The sequence below is a fragment of the Phoenix dactylifera genome, chromosome 4, assembly GCF_051530095.1.
Source record: "Phoenix dactylifera cultivar Ajwa chromosome 4, Ajwa_hap1_PhDact_Kaust_v1.1, whole genome shotgun sequence".
NCBI lineage: Eukaryota > Viridiplantae > Streptophyta > Magnoliopsida > Arecales > Arecaceae > Phoenix > Phoenix dactylifera.
In genome coordinates this window covers 47774672-47793072 of record NC_143193.1, presented here as the reverse complement: position 1 = coordinate 47793072, position 18401 = coordinate 47774672, and the positions used below count along the sequence as shown (strand labels likewise).

Genomic DNA, 18401 nt, shown 5'->3' with positions numbered 1-18401 from the left:
CGGTGGTCAATTTAATAACGACATTTTTCTATTTTTTTGAAATTCATAATTGTTTATAAGAATATTTGAATTTCAATAAACTCAGATGTTTTGTAATGAACTCTTGAGAGGAATAATGTTATCTCATAGCCTTGATAAAATTTTAAATTCTTGAAAACTCACAACTAAAATTTCATGGTCCTTAGCAAATTTTACTAGTTTTAGCATTAAGTAGTCAATTTAATGACTGCTTTTTAAATTTTTTTGAAATTCATAATCTTTTATAAAAATTTTTAGACTTGATGATCATGGAATTTTTGTAACAAACTCTTTGAGATCCATAATTGTTACATCTAGCCTTGATAAAATTTCAATAATTTATAAGTCAAAAAGTGGCAAACAGAAATTAATACTTCATGGGTAGGCCTACATGGGTCTTTACCATATCTCAGTGATCCCAGAGTTTCAAGAAGAAAATTTTCAAAATTTACATATTAAATTTCAAGGGTGGACCTATCCTTTCAATGGGCCAGGTTTTGACTGGGCTACCTAACCTGAATCAAGTGCAAGTCGAGTTAAGCCAATTCTTGACTTGACCTAACTCGACTCAATCAAGATAGCCTATCGAAATCCAACTTGACTTTAGATATGTTAAAGCTGGGCTTGGTTTAAGTTAGGTCATTTAAGTCAGATTATGTTAAAGCTGAGTTGAAGGTTAATCCTAACTCAACCACATCCGATATGTGGGTTGGGCGGGCAGGTTCATGCAGAGCCAATCCCATGTTACACCCCCTACTTTCAAATGGCATAATTTCTCATATATATCAGATTTTAGTGATTTTAATTATCAGAAACATCACTTTGAGATCTATAACAAATATGTCATGGTATTTAACAAAATTCTAATGATGTTTATGGATCACGAAGTGACCAAAAGTTATAGCTATAATTCAATTGCAATGATGATTTGCTTTCAAATTTTGGAAACTCGACCTTTTTCATTGATCCTCAGCACGCCGGAAAGGAGATCTACAACTGATCTCTCACCGTCGTGCACAAAAAACTTGCAAAATTTCTGGCCTACATCTTTATTCTAGAGCATACTCAAATGGCTTGTATGATACAGTGATGCTCAGGTTACAAAGGCCTTCTACTTTACATATTAGTTTTGAATTAATGCAAAAAGAATTATAGTGGTGCTGAATCCATGGATACCCTCTTCTAGCAAGTAGTTGGGCTAGCAGCATTATGCTTGTGCTCTTGTCTCTGAATCCAATATGTTTTAGGAGAAACTCTACTCTTTAAATAATGTACAAATTAAACACATGGTTGGGTGCAATCGCTCTGCAGGAAAAAGTAGCATATGTTAGAATAATTTCAAAATATTAGCTTTCACTGATTGCGTATTTTTGTTTTATAAAGCGGATTAGACGTATGGCTTTATGGGCTTTAGTGCACCTTGGATGTATAGGATTGAGTCCTATTTATTGTGGTAATTTTAATATATAGGCTAGGAAACCCAATTAGAATTTGGAGTCTTTAATGGAAAGGCTCTCTTATGTTTCCTATATAAATGCTAGGTTCCCTTCTCCTCTCCATATGGTCCATATGGTTCATAGTTTGTCCGATTGACGGCTATCTTTTGTGAGGAGCAAGGAAGAAAAGATTCAGCACCTATTATTCTAGGTGATTGAAAAAATCGTATTCAATATGTCTTCCGCATATATATCTTTTAAATTTGAATACGGTGTTATTGTGATTCTAAATCTTAGTATGTTATTACTTATAATTAACAGCATAACGCTTCTAGCTTGATTGAACCTAAACCCTCGCCCCTTGTGGCATCAGTCCATATCACAGATGGCTAGTTGAAGACTCACTGGTTCATCCGAGCGAGGATGCGGCTTCGAGTACTTTAATGGAAGCATATAGCATGAAGATGTTTGCATAGGAATATCGAACATATAGCATATGTTTCCACCCTTGGCTTTCATAGATGGCTTCCATTCTTCTGAGAAGAACAGTAGACTACCAAACAGCATGGACAAGAACATGCCAACGGATAAGTTTTTATTTGAGAGAAGACTGTTATTATCAAGAACAAGTCAAGATAAGGTTGGTAGCGATTCTCTCTGATAACATCTGAGCAACGGTCTTCCATCTTTTGCATCAAGCACCTGGGCATTTGTCGTGACAGAAGATGCACTCGGGCATGGTCGACCGATAGTAGATGCAGCCACAGCACTTCTTGTCGCAAGGAGCAGGACATGCTGTTCACCAGAAAAAAAACAATCGAAACGGGAGAGAGAGAGAGAGAGAGAGAGCGTTTAGCTATCTTGAATAGCGAGCAAATTCATGGAGATCACGTCCGTAAGCACGTAACTAAGGGATGATGGAGATCATAGCACTTACGAACTTCCTTCAGGTTCTGGGAGTATTCAAGGGTGTACGGCGCCGGTTTAGGGGTGGTCAGCGTTGCAGAAGGAGCAGTTTCAACCGACATGGCGGCCGCGGCTACCATGAGAGCTAGAACCAAACCGAGACTCTTCATGGTTCTGGAAATGGCTTGATGGAAGTGGAACCACCAATGGATGAAAACTTGGGAGGCACAGCACCCATATATATATATATATATAGATATATATATATATATAAAAGAGAAAGGATCTTGGGATCGTATCTGGCTAGATTTGCAAGAAGATATCGGGATAGTGAAAAGGGACCAGTATCCAAATAATCCTCTGACCGATTTTTACTAATTACACAAACTTCAGTTTTAAGAAATTTTTATTTGGGTCCTTTGAGTTACCAGATCCTTCCACCACCTAAAGCCGTCGGTGCACCAACCTAAAAGATGCAAAGAGTATTCGGGCTTTCAACTCAAACAACTGTCAAGGGTATTTTAGTGGAGACAAGTAGAGGGATCACATTAGGTCAGCGTAGTAATTAAAAGGGCACAATTAAAACTTTTTAAAGCCCAAAGGAGTGACTACACATCTCAAAGTAGAAAGGGTGTTTCTATAATTTTCCTAAAAATAAGGGACCAATAAAAACTAATACTATATGTGGATACTGATTTAGATATTTCAGGGACCAATAGAATTAATATGACCTAATACTCTATGTGGATGCTGATTTAGATATTTCAGGGACCAATAGCATTAATATGACCTACTTGTCACTTGAGGTTTTTGAAGTTTCATATTTAGTTATCTTGATGAATAGCTAAGAGCAAGACGAATCAAGATCTTGGTTTATCTCATCCCATATAGTAAGTGGGAAAAAAATATTCAAGGGCAAATTAACTCTTAATATAGATAATTCAATATTTTAAAAAGAAACACCCAAATAAAAACTTTCCATAATATATAAAAATACATAAAAAATATAAGGTCAGCATGCAGATAATTTCATGATAATTATTAATTGCAATATAATGGTATTTAGGTAATACTATTAAATCGGACCTAAGATTTAGGCAATATAATGATATTTAGGTAATACTATATATATATATATATATATATATATATATATATATATATATATATATATATATATATATATAGCAATATATAAAAATACATAAAAACTATAAGGTCAACATGCAGATAATTTCATGACAATTATTATAGTGCTTTAGCAATATAATGGTATTTAGGCAACACCATAATGGGAGGTTATGATGCATAACAAATATAAACTTTTGTTTTATAGCTTGTTCCTTTGGACTTGATAATTTTAAACTATATTGTGTTCGACCTAAAAGCTTTTATTTTTCATGAAATAAGCTTTTACTTTTTGAGAAATAGGATGAGAGGAAAACCATCCTAATTTGATGAGGGCAGAGCTCAAACTCAAATCATTGGTACTAACTCTTGATGACTTAACAACCTTATCTCATGAAATACACTACTTCATTGGTTATAGTTTGAATAAAAGCACGCTTACATAAGAACGTATGAAATACACACATACATGAGAAGAGAGAAGGAGGGAGGGGAAGCTTAACAAGCTTGAAACAAAGTATGAAATGCAAGTACATTGTTCTCTTGGGCACGCAAGCAATTTTATGACAATAATTATAATTTCTCGATGATAAACTTGCATTTTATTCAAATCTCCTAATCACCTGATCATTTTTTACTATATTTAATTCATCTCAAAGCAAAAATCTTGTAGTTTGATAACTTATATAAGCTTTCTTGTGTTGTAAGCTTAGAATTGATTATAAGTTTGGCAAGTGAAGAATATGATGTACATAAATTGGTGACCCAACAGTTGCCTATCCTAGCACTCTCTACTACCATTCAATTTTTTCTTGGATTTTATCATCATTCAATTTGATCTCAACCCTTGTTTGTCCTTTAGAGAGAGAATAGGGACCAAAATAATAAATGTGAGGCCTCAACTTGGACCAAAATGTAAATATTGCCAAAAACTTCCAAAATCCCTCCCTCCCAAACGGCCAAACCCCTCCTCTCTCTCACTCTCTCTGCCGCCCCTCGTTTCAAAAGAATACAAAACCTATTTCCGCTCTTACCAGCCTTGTATTCAAAATTATAGCATTAAATAACAAGCAAAATTCAAAATAAAAATACCATAGAAAACCACCATATTCTTCCCCTCTCCTCTCTCTTCGTTCCTCTCGCCATGGGCGATCCAATCCCTCCAATCCCTAACCCTAATTCCCCCCAATCGCCGCCGTCCTCCCTTCCGCTGCCGGCGACGGCGCCGCCGCCCCCTTATTCCGGCTGGCGCTCCTTCTCTGTCCCCCGGCCGGCGATCCGAGTGACGTCGGTGTTCGACAGCGACAGCTCGGCGTTCTTCCACAAGGTCTCCTGCCGCCTCTTCGATCGACTCGCCAAGATCAAGCTCTCCTTCCAGAACGACCCCAGCGGCGAGGTCGCCTTCCCCCAGCTCGGCTTCCTCACCAAGCACTTCGCCGTCCTCTACGACCTAGAGTCCCGCAATGCCCTCCTCAAGGGCTCCTTCGATCTCGCCAACTTCCTACAAGTCCGGGCCACCCACGATGTCAAAGTCCGTCTTTTGATCCTCTCCTCGTCCTTCTGTTTCATAAAAATCGCTTCTTGACGTTTTTCTCCGTTGTTTTGGTCACCTGGCAATTGAATCGAACCATCTGTAGTTCAGTTTTCTCCTGCATTACTTTTCTGAATTATAATTTATAATCTGGTTTGGTAATCTCTCATGAAATTTAGATTGAGCAACTGTAAGAAGGAATATGACGTTTTGATGCCGTGGAGGTGAGAGATGTAGCGGTGGAATGTATCGACATATGCAAATTACAGGCCAAGTTCCCCCATTTTCATTTCCTTTCTATCAGTAATACCATGGACTAAGGAAAGCAATAAATTTTGGGCAAGGATAAATGTCGTGGTCGAGATGTTTGATTAATTGATGAAATTGAGGTACTACTGGAAATGAACAAGGTGGAAGAGAAATGACTTGGGTGGGAAATGAGTTTCTATATCAAAGTCTTGACAGGGAGCTCCTCCTGTGTACATTCTAGGAACAGTTTTTATAAGGCAGCTGGGCGACTGCGAAGGCCTTGGTAGGCCCGTGCTGCCCTACTTGAGGCTAAGCTGCTGAAGAAGAATCTTCATGCAGTGACCTGGTTGCCAAGTAGTTGCCTAAGTGGGCTGCCTGTTCTTACATTGTCGGACATGTCTGCTTGCACTATCCTCTGAGGTGGGGTAGCTGGGTAGGTTATGATCCACACACTCTCTCTCTCGTTTGTGTTCTACAAAGGTTGGCGGTGGATATGATATGAGGGGATTTAAGAAACGTGTTGATTTTTCTTTATTGAAATTTTAGGAAATCTTCACATGTCACTTTAACATTTGGGGGTCATTGCCATCAGGAGTTGTCAGGGGGAGATCATTTTGCGGTTCCGATACCTTTAGAGTAAATAACTCTATTGAGCTAAAACTTAAAGTGATTTGGTCTGTGCTGAATGACTTAATGGGTAATTGTTGAGGCTATGTGTTAGCAACAGAGGAAGTAAAGGTATATAGTGCGGAGGAATGCGCTTGTGAGGCACATTTAATAGGAGGGAGTAGGTAGTGCTTAGAAGTTATTGTTTTTTGTGCTCATAACGCTGCCATATCGACCTCTCATTATCTAGTCCATGTTTTGAGGCGTGTCAAGATAAATCTAAGTGTTGGCTTCCCCATTACTTTTATGGTGGTAACTCTTGATTAGACAATGTTGGATAAGCTGTAGGTAAAATCAGATAAGTAAGTTCATATCTTTCTTCTTGGAGCTTTGTCTCGAATCATGTAATCATGTTTTAAAGAATTTTATAAATATGCATTGCCATTTTATGTGCCGTCTTTCTTCATGCAGTTTGACTCTGAAGCCATGCATTGTTCTATATAACTTAATTTTGTGATATATAAAACTTCTTAAAGCAGTTGTGTCATGATGTTTTCCCTCACAAACCCTTATATAATTTGTCTTGGCTTATTATGGCACGTAAACATCAAAAGTTCTCTTGGTCCTTCATATCTCACTCATCTTAATGATTAAGCTGTGGAAAAGATTTTAAGGTCATCATATTCTATTTCATTCTTCTATTTCCTCTTACTATAAAAGTTATTCACAATCTATGTCACGATAGAAGTTCTTCATAATCTATGTCACGATAGAAGTTCTTCATAATCTATTCCTTTCTAACTTTCCTCCCGAAATAATGGTTTCTTGGAGTTGTTGTTTAAAGAAAAACTTGTGCAGTTATTTTATAAGACTGCTTATGTTTCAGACTGGTCAGATTGGGGAGCCAGACTATCTTCATATAGGCTGTTCAACACAGTGTTTGTCTATATCTTGCACTTTCGAAAATAGCAAGTCTGTTCTTTCTTGCATTCACTTGGGCAGTTGCTTCTTATTGAAGTATCACCATAGAAAGGTGCGTGCTTTGTATCATTTACAACCCCCATTCCTCACACAGAGGGAGAGAGAGGGAGATAGAATTTTGTCACATCTTGACACCTAAAATCAAAGAGTGTCATCTGATAACTGTTAGGTTATACTTATACAAGATACACAACTGTGTATCTTAATTTTATAGCATACTTTAATAATATAAGTTTTCTGTTGCAATGGCTTGGTTGACATTTTCATTCTTTGTTTATGCTTATCGAGTTTTTTATACGTATCATATTTACCAGTTTAGTTTGAAACATTAATTTCATGTTTATAAGTGAACAATTTTTTGCTCTTACAAAGACCAAAAAACATTAATACAAGACTTTGTTTTGTTAAGTGCACTAGAAAGCTGGCATACCAAATGCTTTTCTTTTTGGCAAATGGGATAAGTGGAGGAGATTGCCATTTGTTTGCATTAAGACATCAAGTTACAAACATGCCTATGAAAGTCCCTTTCAAGATGGATATTCGGATACTGTAGTTACTTTAAGAATCATCAGCATCATTGAGCTAGAACTTGTATCCACACTTGAGAATGTGGAGGTATGAAACAGATACATGTGGCAACTGCAATCTGTAAATAAATGACTGGTTGTCCTACTTTCAGATGGATAAATCTCATTAACTCAAAGTCTCATTTACATGGAGTTATACATTTGAGGGTGTCTTTGTGATAATCATTTATAAACTACATTTATGTTGCTCGGAGATATTTTTCTTGATTTTGCTATGTAAATATTCTAATTTTGTAGCAATACTATAGCTATTCCAATTTAAGATATTCATTGCTTTTAGATAGGCTGCTAAAGATGATAATCCAGAATGGCACAAAACATATACTTAAATAGGCAAAATGTGGCATACTATTCCAATTGATTTTTCACTTGGTGACACTTATTTGATGATTCATCTCAAAAGGTTCTATCTATCTATATTATAACTATGATAATGCATTCATGATTGTCTATGTTTGATGCAGGAATTGCCCTTTCACACTTTGGTGCATTTTCCTCTGACATATATGCTGATTATTTTTGTTTTCCATTTGTATGCCTAAATTTAATTTTTGTTGCCTTTGTTAAACTTCATGCTTTAAAGTACCAAGCGAATTTTTGATTTCTTTTGCAATATTCACCTTAACCCATGCTCCTTAATTTAGTTGCTTTAGATTTTCTTTTTTTAAATATTTTTTTGAAAATGTAAACCAAACTTACTTCCTTATATCATCCAAAATGTTTGTAAACAGTGATATGTTGACTGACATATTGTCCAGAGGGAAGACCAACCTTTTGACTTTTAGGTCTACTGGCATAATAAAATCTTTGCCAAAAAACCGTTTATCTTTACCTCCTCTTTGTCCCAGTCATGTAATGATCAGATTCTGGCTAGCAACTTCCTTTAGGTCACATCAGTGCATTGCTTTGCCTTGATTGATTGCTTTCCCCATTCTGCTTAAAGATTTCTATTCTCTGCTCCAGCTTCACCATTTATCAGATTTTCAATAACTATTACAAGTCCAATGATGTCATTTTTGCAATTTCTTGTCATTTATTTTATGTAATTATGAACTTTTCAGATATATTTTGCTACTGTGAGCAATGTAAATAATTAACCAGACATGGATCACAGGCCATACTCAACCTGCTCTGAGTAGTGATATGGTTTACCACTTGTTTCTATCAAGGCCTTCATTGTTTCTAGGTAGAAGCTTTATTTTGAGCTTCATTCTTGTCAATTAAGCTGACTCTTCCAGGCCTCCCATTAAGTTTCCATCCTTATTATACAAAAGCCACCAAGATAGGTTCACCTAGGGTGACTTTGTTCCCATCATGCATGGCCACACCATCTCTATTGGTTCCTTATAAGTTTATCCGTTATTGATACAACTCATGCATATAATAGAAAAATATGTTTCCAACTACTTGCTTCGGAAACCACAGAAACCACTCTTATGAGTAATGCTTGCACCTTAAATTTCCTCCATAATTGTAATTCTATGCTGTTTTCTTATTTTGTTAATTCATAAAATAGACCACATCAATGTTAGCACAAATTCATAAGATTTGTTTAATCATTGGTAAATAACGGACTGATGACTTATTCATCTTGTTACAAGTAATTGCGAATAATGGCGGCTTCCTGCAACCTTTTGCTGGGTTCTATGTTTTTCTATTATGCAATTTTATTTCACACCAGTGGCTAAATACTTTGCTTCTAAGTAGTCACTTTCTTTTTTTTGATTTTTTGGTCCATTACAACCCAGAGAATGTTATGGGATTATATGGTGCAACTGGGAAGGGATTGACTTGGCTTAAACCAAAATTAAATCGAAAATGACTACTTAGGCCCCTGTTTTAAGATCAGTCTGAAACAAGATTATCTGCTTGATATGTGATTCTTTTCTTGCTTGCATAAAGTATGAAAAAAAAATTAACAGCTTGCTATAAAAGGAGTCTTAATTACATTTTCTGAAGTGATATAATTATCTGGAACTTTAGTAATCTCTTTTATGCATGCAAAGACCACCATTTAAGAGGTCCCTGAAAGTGGGAATAACTGAAAGTTTTTTGCTGATGCTTGCTTTTACTCTTGTGGCCGTTTGCTACAGAAAATGATTAGCAGCATAAAGTTTATAATATGCTTGGCACATGATCCTTATTTCATTGTGGCATGAAAGTGGCAAGATCAAAGACGTTTGTAATCTTGTAATCTGTGCTCAGTCTTTCAACTGGGAAATTTATAATTATCATTGATTGCTGCTCATTTTTTTTTCTCAAACTTTTTTGTGTTCATGCAACATTGATGTCTGCTTTGTAAAATATTGAATTGTAGTATTATAATTCCCTTAAAATCAAATTACAGCTTTCTTACCTGTACTCTTGTTTCTCAGGAGCAACAAGGAGAAGTGGCAATGGTAGCAAGCCTGGCCGATCCATCATATAAACTGGAATTGTCTTCTTCTGTTCCGTCAGTGGGATTGGTGAGTGTAGCAAGGTGGTTGTATAAAGAGATAAATCTTGTAAGCCTGTCCAGCACAAAACAAAGGCAGAAGTGCTTTTCTCCTTAATTAAAAAGTTAATCAGTTCATGGCATTTCCTTTAGTAGAGTTTTAAAATTCACTCGATTTATTTCAAAGCTGTTTGAGCTATAAGTTTCAGAACCTTGATAATGATTTTCTATCAGGGATGCTGCAACCACCAGAAACTTGCTATCCTCATCTTTTACCATGTTGATCTGCAATCATGACATTTACCACTCTCCTATTTCCCAATAAATCTCTATCATTCATCAATTTAGACAACCACCAAAAGCATATATCTTTTTCTGTTGTTACATTATATTATCTTAAACATATACTCTTACTGTTCACACTTCCTAAATCCTTTGTGAACTCTCTTATCAGCTTACACCCTTATATCTGCTCTCACAGCCACTCCTGATTTAGTTCTATAGGTGATGATTGCTGGATCCAATCTTTGCTTTGATTTCCAGGTCTATAGTCGTGCATATATACTTGAGCAGTTTCCTTTAATAGACAAGTTAAAAGAAGTTCCTTGTTGCACATATAGTGACTGACATGATGACAATAAATTTATGCAGCCAAAAGCAACTATTCATTTCCCCCTTGGTGAAGTTTCAGTCGAGAAGGAAACTAAGGAAGTTGAGAACGTACTATCAGTAAATGGGATTTTGAAAGGTCATATGTTGAATGGAGTTTGTACCGCATTATATAAGGACAATGATTTGAACCTAAGATACTGTTATAAGGTGATCATTGTAAACGCTTTGTTCTTTACTTTTATGCAATATATTTCGCAAATTATTTTTTTTGAAATAATTTATGTTCCATTTCACATCTTACAAGAAACTATCTTGAATGTATATTTTTTAAATTTGTTTTAATGGTAGGATGAGGAATTGTCATTTATTCCCAGTGTCTACTTACCTTCAAATGCCCTATCCTTTGCATTCAAACGGCGTTTCAGTCCTTCGGACAAATTAAGGTTTGCCGTATATCTTTGTTCATTAATTTTCCTTTTAAAACATATAACTTGAATTCATATTTCTGTTCTTACAATGATATTATCTTTATGTTTTATGTCACTATCTATGTATCTTGAAAGTAGTATAGTTTCCAAATTCTTGGAAAAAACAAATTTAAAAGCTAAAAATGAATATATAGCATGTTTAATGTTACATACTCAGTAGCATCCATGATAGGTTATACATATCAGTTTTTTGCAAACTATCATCACTTTTGAGTAGTACGTATCTTGGTTTGCTTATTTTCACTTTTTGTCATTTTCATTACTTTTGAAGTATGCATTTGTTGTAGATATTGTTTTGTTTTTGAGAATGGTACCACCACATATTGTTTTATTAGATAGTACCATCATAAAACATGAGGGATTTAATGGGCTCTTCTTCCCAATTGTCCCCACCCACCCAAAGAAAAGACTCTAGGGTACAAAAGGTGTATGCATTCACGCACTGTGGCCTGTGGGTCCTGAATTTGCTGAAGGAATATGCAAGCAAAGGATGTTAAAGAGGCAAGACATCGGCATTCTATAGCAACGAAACAAAGTTTCACAATTTTGCACCCTTGGGATGCCTAGATATCAAACTTTTTGTAGCAACAATAACAAAATATGAGAACATTTTAATATATTGAACCATAAGAAATTAAATATAGCATGGACATATTAATCTGCATTTGTAAGTGATAATTTGGGAGAGGAATGCTATGAACATTGTTAATTTTTTTTTTCTCGATTTTTGTTTGTTAAGATCTTATAATGAGAATAAATAAGAACATTTAAGGTAACAATAACCCAATAGGTTTTTAGGTACTTTGCAATCATAAATTGACTATATTTTTATGATAATCATCATTCCATCATCTTTCAAGCCTTTTCCCATCCATTGTGAGGCCATTTATAGAGCGCATATAAGTTGAGAACACTCTGTGGAAGAATTGAACAAATTTACAACTACTTGTCAGCAGACATCAACCTCTAGAAATGGATAAGGTAGCATACCGTTAACACTATATGATGCTAATATACTTTTTTTTAATATGGAAAAATGCATATCTTATTTGTTAGATTAAGTTGGTGTAGTAGCCAATTGTATTGCATACAGTGCATACACATTAAGTGCATTGCCACTTATGAATCCTATGTTCTTTGTGTATGTACTCTGTTATATCCATAATACTATATGATGATAATATACTTATCTGTAATATGGAAACTTTGAACATATTTTACTTGTTAAACTAAGCTGGTAAAGTAGCCAGTTGTATTGTGTACAATGCACACACATTAAGTGCATTGCTGCTTGTGAATCCTATTGTTCTTTGTGTATGTACTATGTTATATACATAATACTATATGATGATAATGTACTTGTCTTTAATATGGAAGCATTAAACATATTTTACTTGTTAAATTAAATTGGTAAAGTAGCCAGTTGTATTGCATACAATGCATACATATTAAGTGCATTGCTGCTTATGAATCCCATCACTCTGTATATGTAATAGTTACACACACACACACACAATAGCTAATGTCTTTCTTTTGTTTGTTGGGACGTATAAAAGTATATAATGCTAAGCTTTAGTTAGATATAACATGCGTCCAACAATACCTTCATAAAATTTGTAATATCAGAGGCTGGATTAACATTCCCAAACCTTTGTGAAGATTTGAGGATCACATGTTATTGGCTAATCCTTTGCTAGCCTTTACCATCTCATTGAGTGCTCAATGGCACAGAGAATATCTTACACAATCATCTCAGAACAAACAAAAATATCGGGGTCTTTTTTGCACATTATTTTTCTTGTTCACGGCCTTTGTTCATTGAATTGATCTCTCCAGAGAAAAAAATTGACTAGATTCCTCTGAAACATTGTATTAATGCCAGAAAGTCTTTCCAGATGTTCTCATCACCATCCATTCTAGGAAATTAGGAATAATGGTTAAACTTCCATGGCTCCATTTTGTTTTCATGTTCATTTGGTCTTTTGGAATCTTTCTGATTTGTGAGAGCATCAATGATTCTAACAATTTGTGCATTTTTTCTGATCTATACGAGTCAATTTATTTTTCCTGATTATTATGATCAAGACATACAAAAAACATCTTTATTTGGTTCTTTGCATTTTCATTATGTTGAAGTTCCTTTGTTTTTAATTATAGGCACTTCTTTCTTCATGAGACTTGATCATATCTGTTTTCTCATCTTATATGCACCAAATAATTGGCCTATAACATCAACATCACTTGGATCTGTATTGTGGTCCGTATAGCTTCAGGAATATCTGTCTGGTTTATATGCAATGACCTCTGGCTTTCACATAACTATTGTCCTTGTTTTAGGACATCTTCCATGAGAGACATACATTTTTCACCATGTCGCAGTGTGTCTTGGCTTGCTTCCCATCAAAATTGCAATATTGCACCCATCCTTTTTTTTCTAATCATATTCCTTTGTTGCCATTGAGTTGATTCATTCGATTATACTTGATCAACTAGGTTGTCATATGCTATCGGTTGGCTTTGCTAACACCACATTCCTTATTAGAGTACACTATTGTGCAACTTGTAAATCTATATTCTAAGGCTACCATTCCTGAGGTTCACTAGGTAGTCTGAAGTATGAACTATCGCTAATGGCTTCCTTTCAAGTTGGAATCACAATTCTCTGCAACTGCTATCAGTTTGCCATCATTCCTTGCCTTTCTGGTGAATGGTTCAGGAATGCTTGTCTTCTTCTGATACCATTTTATCTTTTTTTTTTTTTTAACATGCCTTGGTATTAGCGAAAACATATATTGTTTACTCCCAGGAAATGCATTAGCACTTCTCTGATCAATTATCCCAGATTAATGGTTATGCATCCACAAGATCATCCTATGAACTCAACATCTTGGTAACTATATAATTAAAATGTAGTGTGTACTCATACTAGTTATGCTATGCTACTTATGTTCTCTATCTACATTAGTGGAGATACTTCTGTAGGGTATATGATTAGTCTGTCTTTTGCATTGTAAATTCTTGGAGTCTGATCTACCCGGAGTTTTTCTCTTCTGAAAAATGAATAATCGGGAGGGGTGGAGGGTTACAGACAGTACAGCATGATCATTATATAAGGTAGCTAGTTAAATATTGTTTCATTCTTTTCAAGAACTTGTACATAAATTGTACATTAAAGAGATTATACATGAGTTATACGCTAGCATCTTTATAATATTGTGGTATTCTAATTGTGAGGTGTAAATCACTTGTAATTTTGCATATTTGGTTTGATGCGCCATTGATGTTGTCGGAGACTGCTGCTCAAGTTTTCATACAGTTTATTGTAATATGTGCAGCATCTCTCATTATGATGACATTGAAGTATATCGGGAAATAGTTTAAAATATTGGTCAGATTTTTTATTATGAAACTGTAATTATCCTACTAGAGAGAGAAAAAAAACATAACTACGAGAACTGTTGTGTTATTTGTACTGATAGTGTATGGAGATTATTTAGCACTATGGTTGAGCTTTATTTATTTGAAAATGTTACCCATGCTCTTTATCTTTCATATTATTTATCAGTGCTATTATTTGATGTTAGTGATTTTGAGTTTACCCTTTTATGGTCACTCATATTTGGTAATCTATTCTTTATAAATTATTTTTTCATATAAGTGTTTCTCTACTTTGTTTCCTTCCAGCTACTGGTACCACTTTGACTCCAGCGAGTGGAGTACGGTTTATAAGCACACTATTGGTAAAGACCTTAAATTTAAAGCTGGCTATGATTCTGGCGTGCGACTTGGATGGGCATCTCTTTGGGTAAGTTCGCTGTAGCTTATTACCTTTAAATTAGCATATACTAGTAAAAGAAATGGGAGTAAAAAGTTAATATTCTTGATCAAAAGATAGCTTGACCTAATGTAACTTTGGCATAAAGTATAGAACTAGCTTGCATATATATATTTCAGTTGCATAAGAGAGATAAATAAACTGTTTGACTGCAATTCTGTGTTAAAGGTTGGAGAGGAAGATGGCAAAACAAAAACCGCCCCTATGAAGATGAAAGTTCAATTCATGCTCCAAGTCCCTCAAGATGATATTGGTAACTCGATTCTCATGTTCCGGGTGAAGAAGAGGTGGGACTTCTAGTTCTTATGTCCTCCCTTTGTTTTAACAAGTTGAGATATGCATATTGGAAGTCGGGCCTTTGTTGTATCAAATGTTGGGGTTACATATGACTGTTAGATAAATGTCTATGATTGCCTTGTTTCATGGCCAAACTTTTTTTTTTTTTTTGATTATAAATGTTGATTCTTGATCCCAAGTCTGAAACCTCATATAGGAAACTGTGGTCTAATTAACTCTCCAAATTGACTGGCACACACAGGCTGCATGCTCTTCAAAAACTTCAGTTAGCAACATCCTATTTTCATCTGTCAACAGGCCTCATTTTGCTGTGTCATCATAATTGATTAGCCTGTTATCTTACGCTTTAATGGGTTTGCACCTGATGCATGTCAGATGAATTAAGGTGAGACAATCTTCTTAAAGGACGAACCTGAACATGAAATCATCGGGGTGAGTGGGTTCTGTGTTGATCCCTCCTACATGGGCATGGTAGCCATTATTTTCCTTTTTCTGAGAATTATTAAGAAAGTACAAATTAAACAAAGAAATAAAAAAATCTTTATTAATTCTACCTAGCCAATAAAAATATTTATACAAGATTTTTTCTCTGTGAATAGGTCAGCTTTTGTACATGTATCAGTGTTGGAATTGAGCAGGGTTGTACTCTTCTGTAGGAAGGTTTCACTCCTAATATATGTTTTTGGTGGGGTTGGGGATGGTCCTAAATCTGGTTCTTGTGAATCAAAAAGAAGAAGGAAGCTTTTTGGTGATCTGAAACAAAGGATTTTGCCTATAAGTTAAATTACTTGTGCTATTGGAGGTTGCCGAGTTCAAGTCTCATTCAGGTGTCTCAGGATTTTAAGATTACTCCAAGGGCTGCGTGTAAATGTAAATGAATATTCCCAAGGTTCATTCATGATGATAGAATATGTTATTAAAGAGAAAAATAAAATAATAGTTAAATGTTATTGAGTTTCATGAGATATGGGTTCGTTTTGAACTAGTAGATAATATTAGTTCACTTATACAAAGCAAATAAAAACCTCAGACATAAGGTATTCATTTTACTGTGGTCAATGTGGGCTTTGTTTGTTGGACCTTTTCTGGTCTAGTATGAACTCATTGTAAATATAGGGCTAAAAAGCAGGTTAGATTATATTCGATCATATCTATTTTTATATCTAATTTGGGTTAGATTTGGATACTATTTTTTTGGTCTGATCGGATTCAAATACATAGTCAATTCAAAAATTTTATGGATGCGGATACACTTAACTTTTCTAGATTTGGATTCGGATATTTGTATAACAAGGATAAATAAAAAAAGTTTAAATTAAGTTAAATCAAAAACCAATTAATTGATTAACCAAACTTAAACTAAAAGAAATTATATATTGGATGGTTGCTTAAGATCGTAACCTAAATACGGAATACTTAATTCGAATAAATTCTTCAAATTACCCGCGCATGCTTAAAAGGTTCAAATATTTTGTTAGTTCATTTTGTCTCTTTTTTTTCTCTCCGTCGCTGGTGATTGCAATCAGCAACAACCGTGAGATGTTTTGAAGGCGCCGTATACTAATTTTTATTATTAAATTTTGCTCAAATTTAATAAATATTTCAAAAAATATGTAATTTATATTCGTGTTTAGATAAAAAGATATAGACAGGATATCTATTTAATATTCGTACCTATATCTCTATTTATATAAAAAGTATAGATACAAATATAAATATATTAATATTTTATATATTTTTAACCCTAAATATCAGGCCTAAAATATTCTTCGGTAGTTCGGATGAGCTGGTGAAATATCACTATATGGCGGTCTCTTGACCACAAAAATGGATACTTATATTTATATCTTTGTTGGTGCCAACTTCGTGCCAGCTTTTACTATCAAGGGAGGAAACCATCAGATCTCTACGCGTTTGACGAGACTGAGCAAAACCATCAGCTCTCTACGTGTTTGACGAGACTGGGCAACCGAAAGATATGGCTGATGGTTGAAAGTGGCCTTTTATTGCTTATAATATATACCACTATTGGAGCCTTGCACTGGACAATGCAAGTAATTAACCTAAAAAATCCTTGGATTCCATATGGGCATCTTGTTGCCAAAAGTGAGCGAGACATGAAACTTCTCCCATCTCTGCCTGATTTTAAGGTAAACTTTGTAGATGGTTGATCAGCCAAGTTAAAATTGGGAGAAGCAATCTTAGTAATAATTAGGGTGCTTCATATCAGCACTAGAGCTCCAAATTCCATCAGAATTTTCGCAGTTAGGCATGCTTGGGCGAGAATTGAACTAGGGTGGTTGACCCTCTGGAAGTTGCTAATGATGTGCATGTGTTGTAGGTGATATCTAGCTATGGCTATTGAAGAAAGAAGATTTGTACATATGCATGCATCAATATTAGGGTTTTGCCTGCTAAAATAAGCTGAAATGAGTATATGGCAATCTCCAAATGCTGTCAGAAGGATACTTTTAGCTGAAGGTGAGAGTATTACTGAAACGAGCTTCATTTGATTTTGAAACAACCACCCAAAGTTCATTTTCATCTGAGTGTAATCTAAAAGGGTTGGGATTGTATCTTTTGTGCATAAGAAGGATTCGCCTTCCTTTGCATGAATCCACCTTTGGATCATCCACTGTGATTTGAGATCTGCGCGGTGGATGATCTAATGATGAATTCATGTGAAAGAAGGTAAATCCTTATTTAACGTGAAGAAAGCAATCCTTCTCCATTCTGGAATGTTAGTACTGCTCCAACCTCTTAAAAGTTAGGGATGCATATCAAGCAGGTTGGGCTGGGCCATAGGTAGTCTCGGGCTCAACCTGAATAACACACACACACACACACACACACACACACACATACATACATGCAACATAGGCATGGGGACAGTCTGGGTTAAGTTATTAGGCTCATAATCACTAGTCTAAACTTGGTCCAACTTTAAATCAGGTCAATTTTGATGACCTGAGTTCAGCCTAATCCATTGAAACATGAACCCAACACTCTTATAACGTGGGCTCAGTCGAGTAGGCCATGGCCATAAATAAAAATTATAGTGAGAATCCCGAAGTCCCGAGCACAAATTTCTCACTCTTGCAGACTAAGATCTAAATATTATTTCAGCATGCATGGAAGCTTCCATATGAGTTTAAGAATTAAACAAAGACTTCCCCACATCATAACTCTTGCTAACTTTAATATACTATACCTTCACCGCATACACCTGGAAGCCAAAATCTTAAACTAAACTTAGTCAATTTCTCCCACCTGCCTACCCCGCGAAGGTCGCT

The 18401-nt window shown here is 35.3% G+C and overlaps 1 protein-coding gene across 2 annotated transcripts; it reads left to right on the top strand.

Annotated features, from left to right (window-relative positions):
* The first annotated feature begins 4456 nt into the window (after positions 1-4456).
* Positions 4457-15286, top strand: OEP37 (chloroplast outer envelope protein 37). 2 transcript variants are annotated; one of them, XM_088720229.2, is made up of 7 exons: positions 4457-5019; positions 6761-6907; positions 9818-9907; positions 10528-10695; positions 10837-10931; positions 14661-14781; positions 14980-15286. In XM_088720229.2, exons 1-7 carry the CDS (start codon positions 4633-4635, stop codon positions 15109-15111), a joined length of 1140 nt encoding a protein of 379 aa, XP_088576355.2. In that variant the 5' UTR covers positions 4457-4632; the 3' UTR covers positions 15112-15286. The 2 variants fall into 2 exon arrangements, with proteins under 2 accessions (XP_088576355.2, XP_008801070.3); XM_008802848.5 differs by lacking the exon at positions 6761-6907 and having other exon boundaries at positions 4505-5019.
* The last annotated feature ends 3115 nt before the right edge of the window (positions 15287-18401 follow it).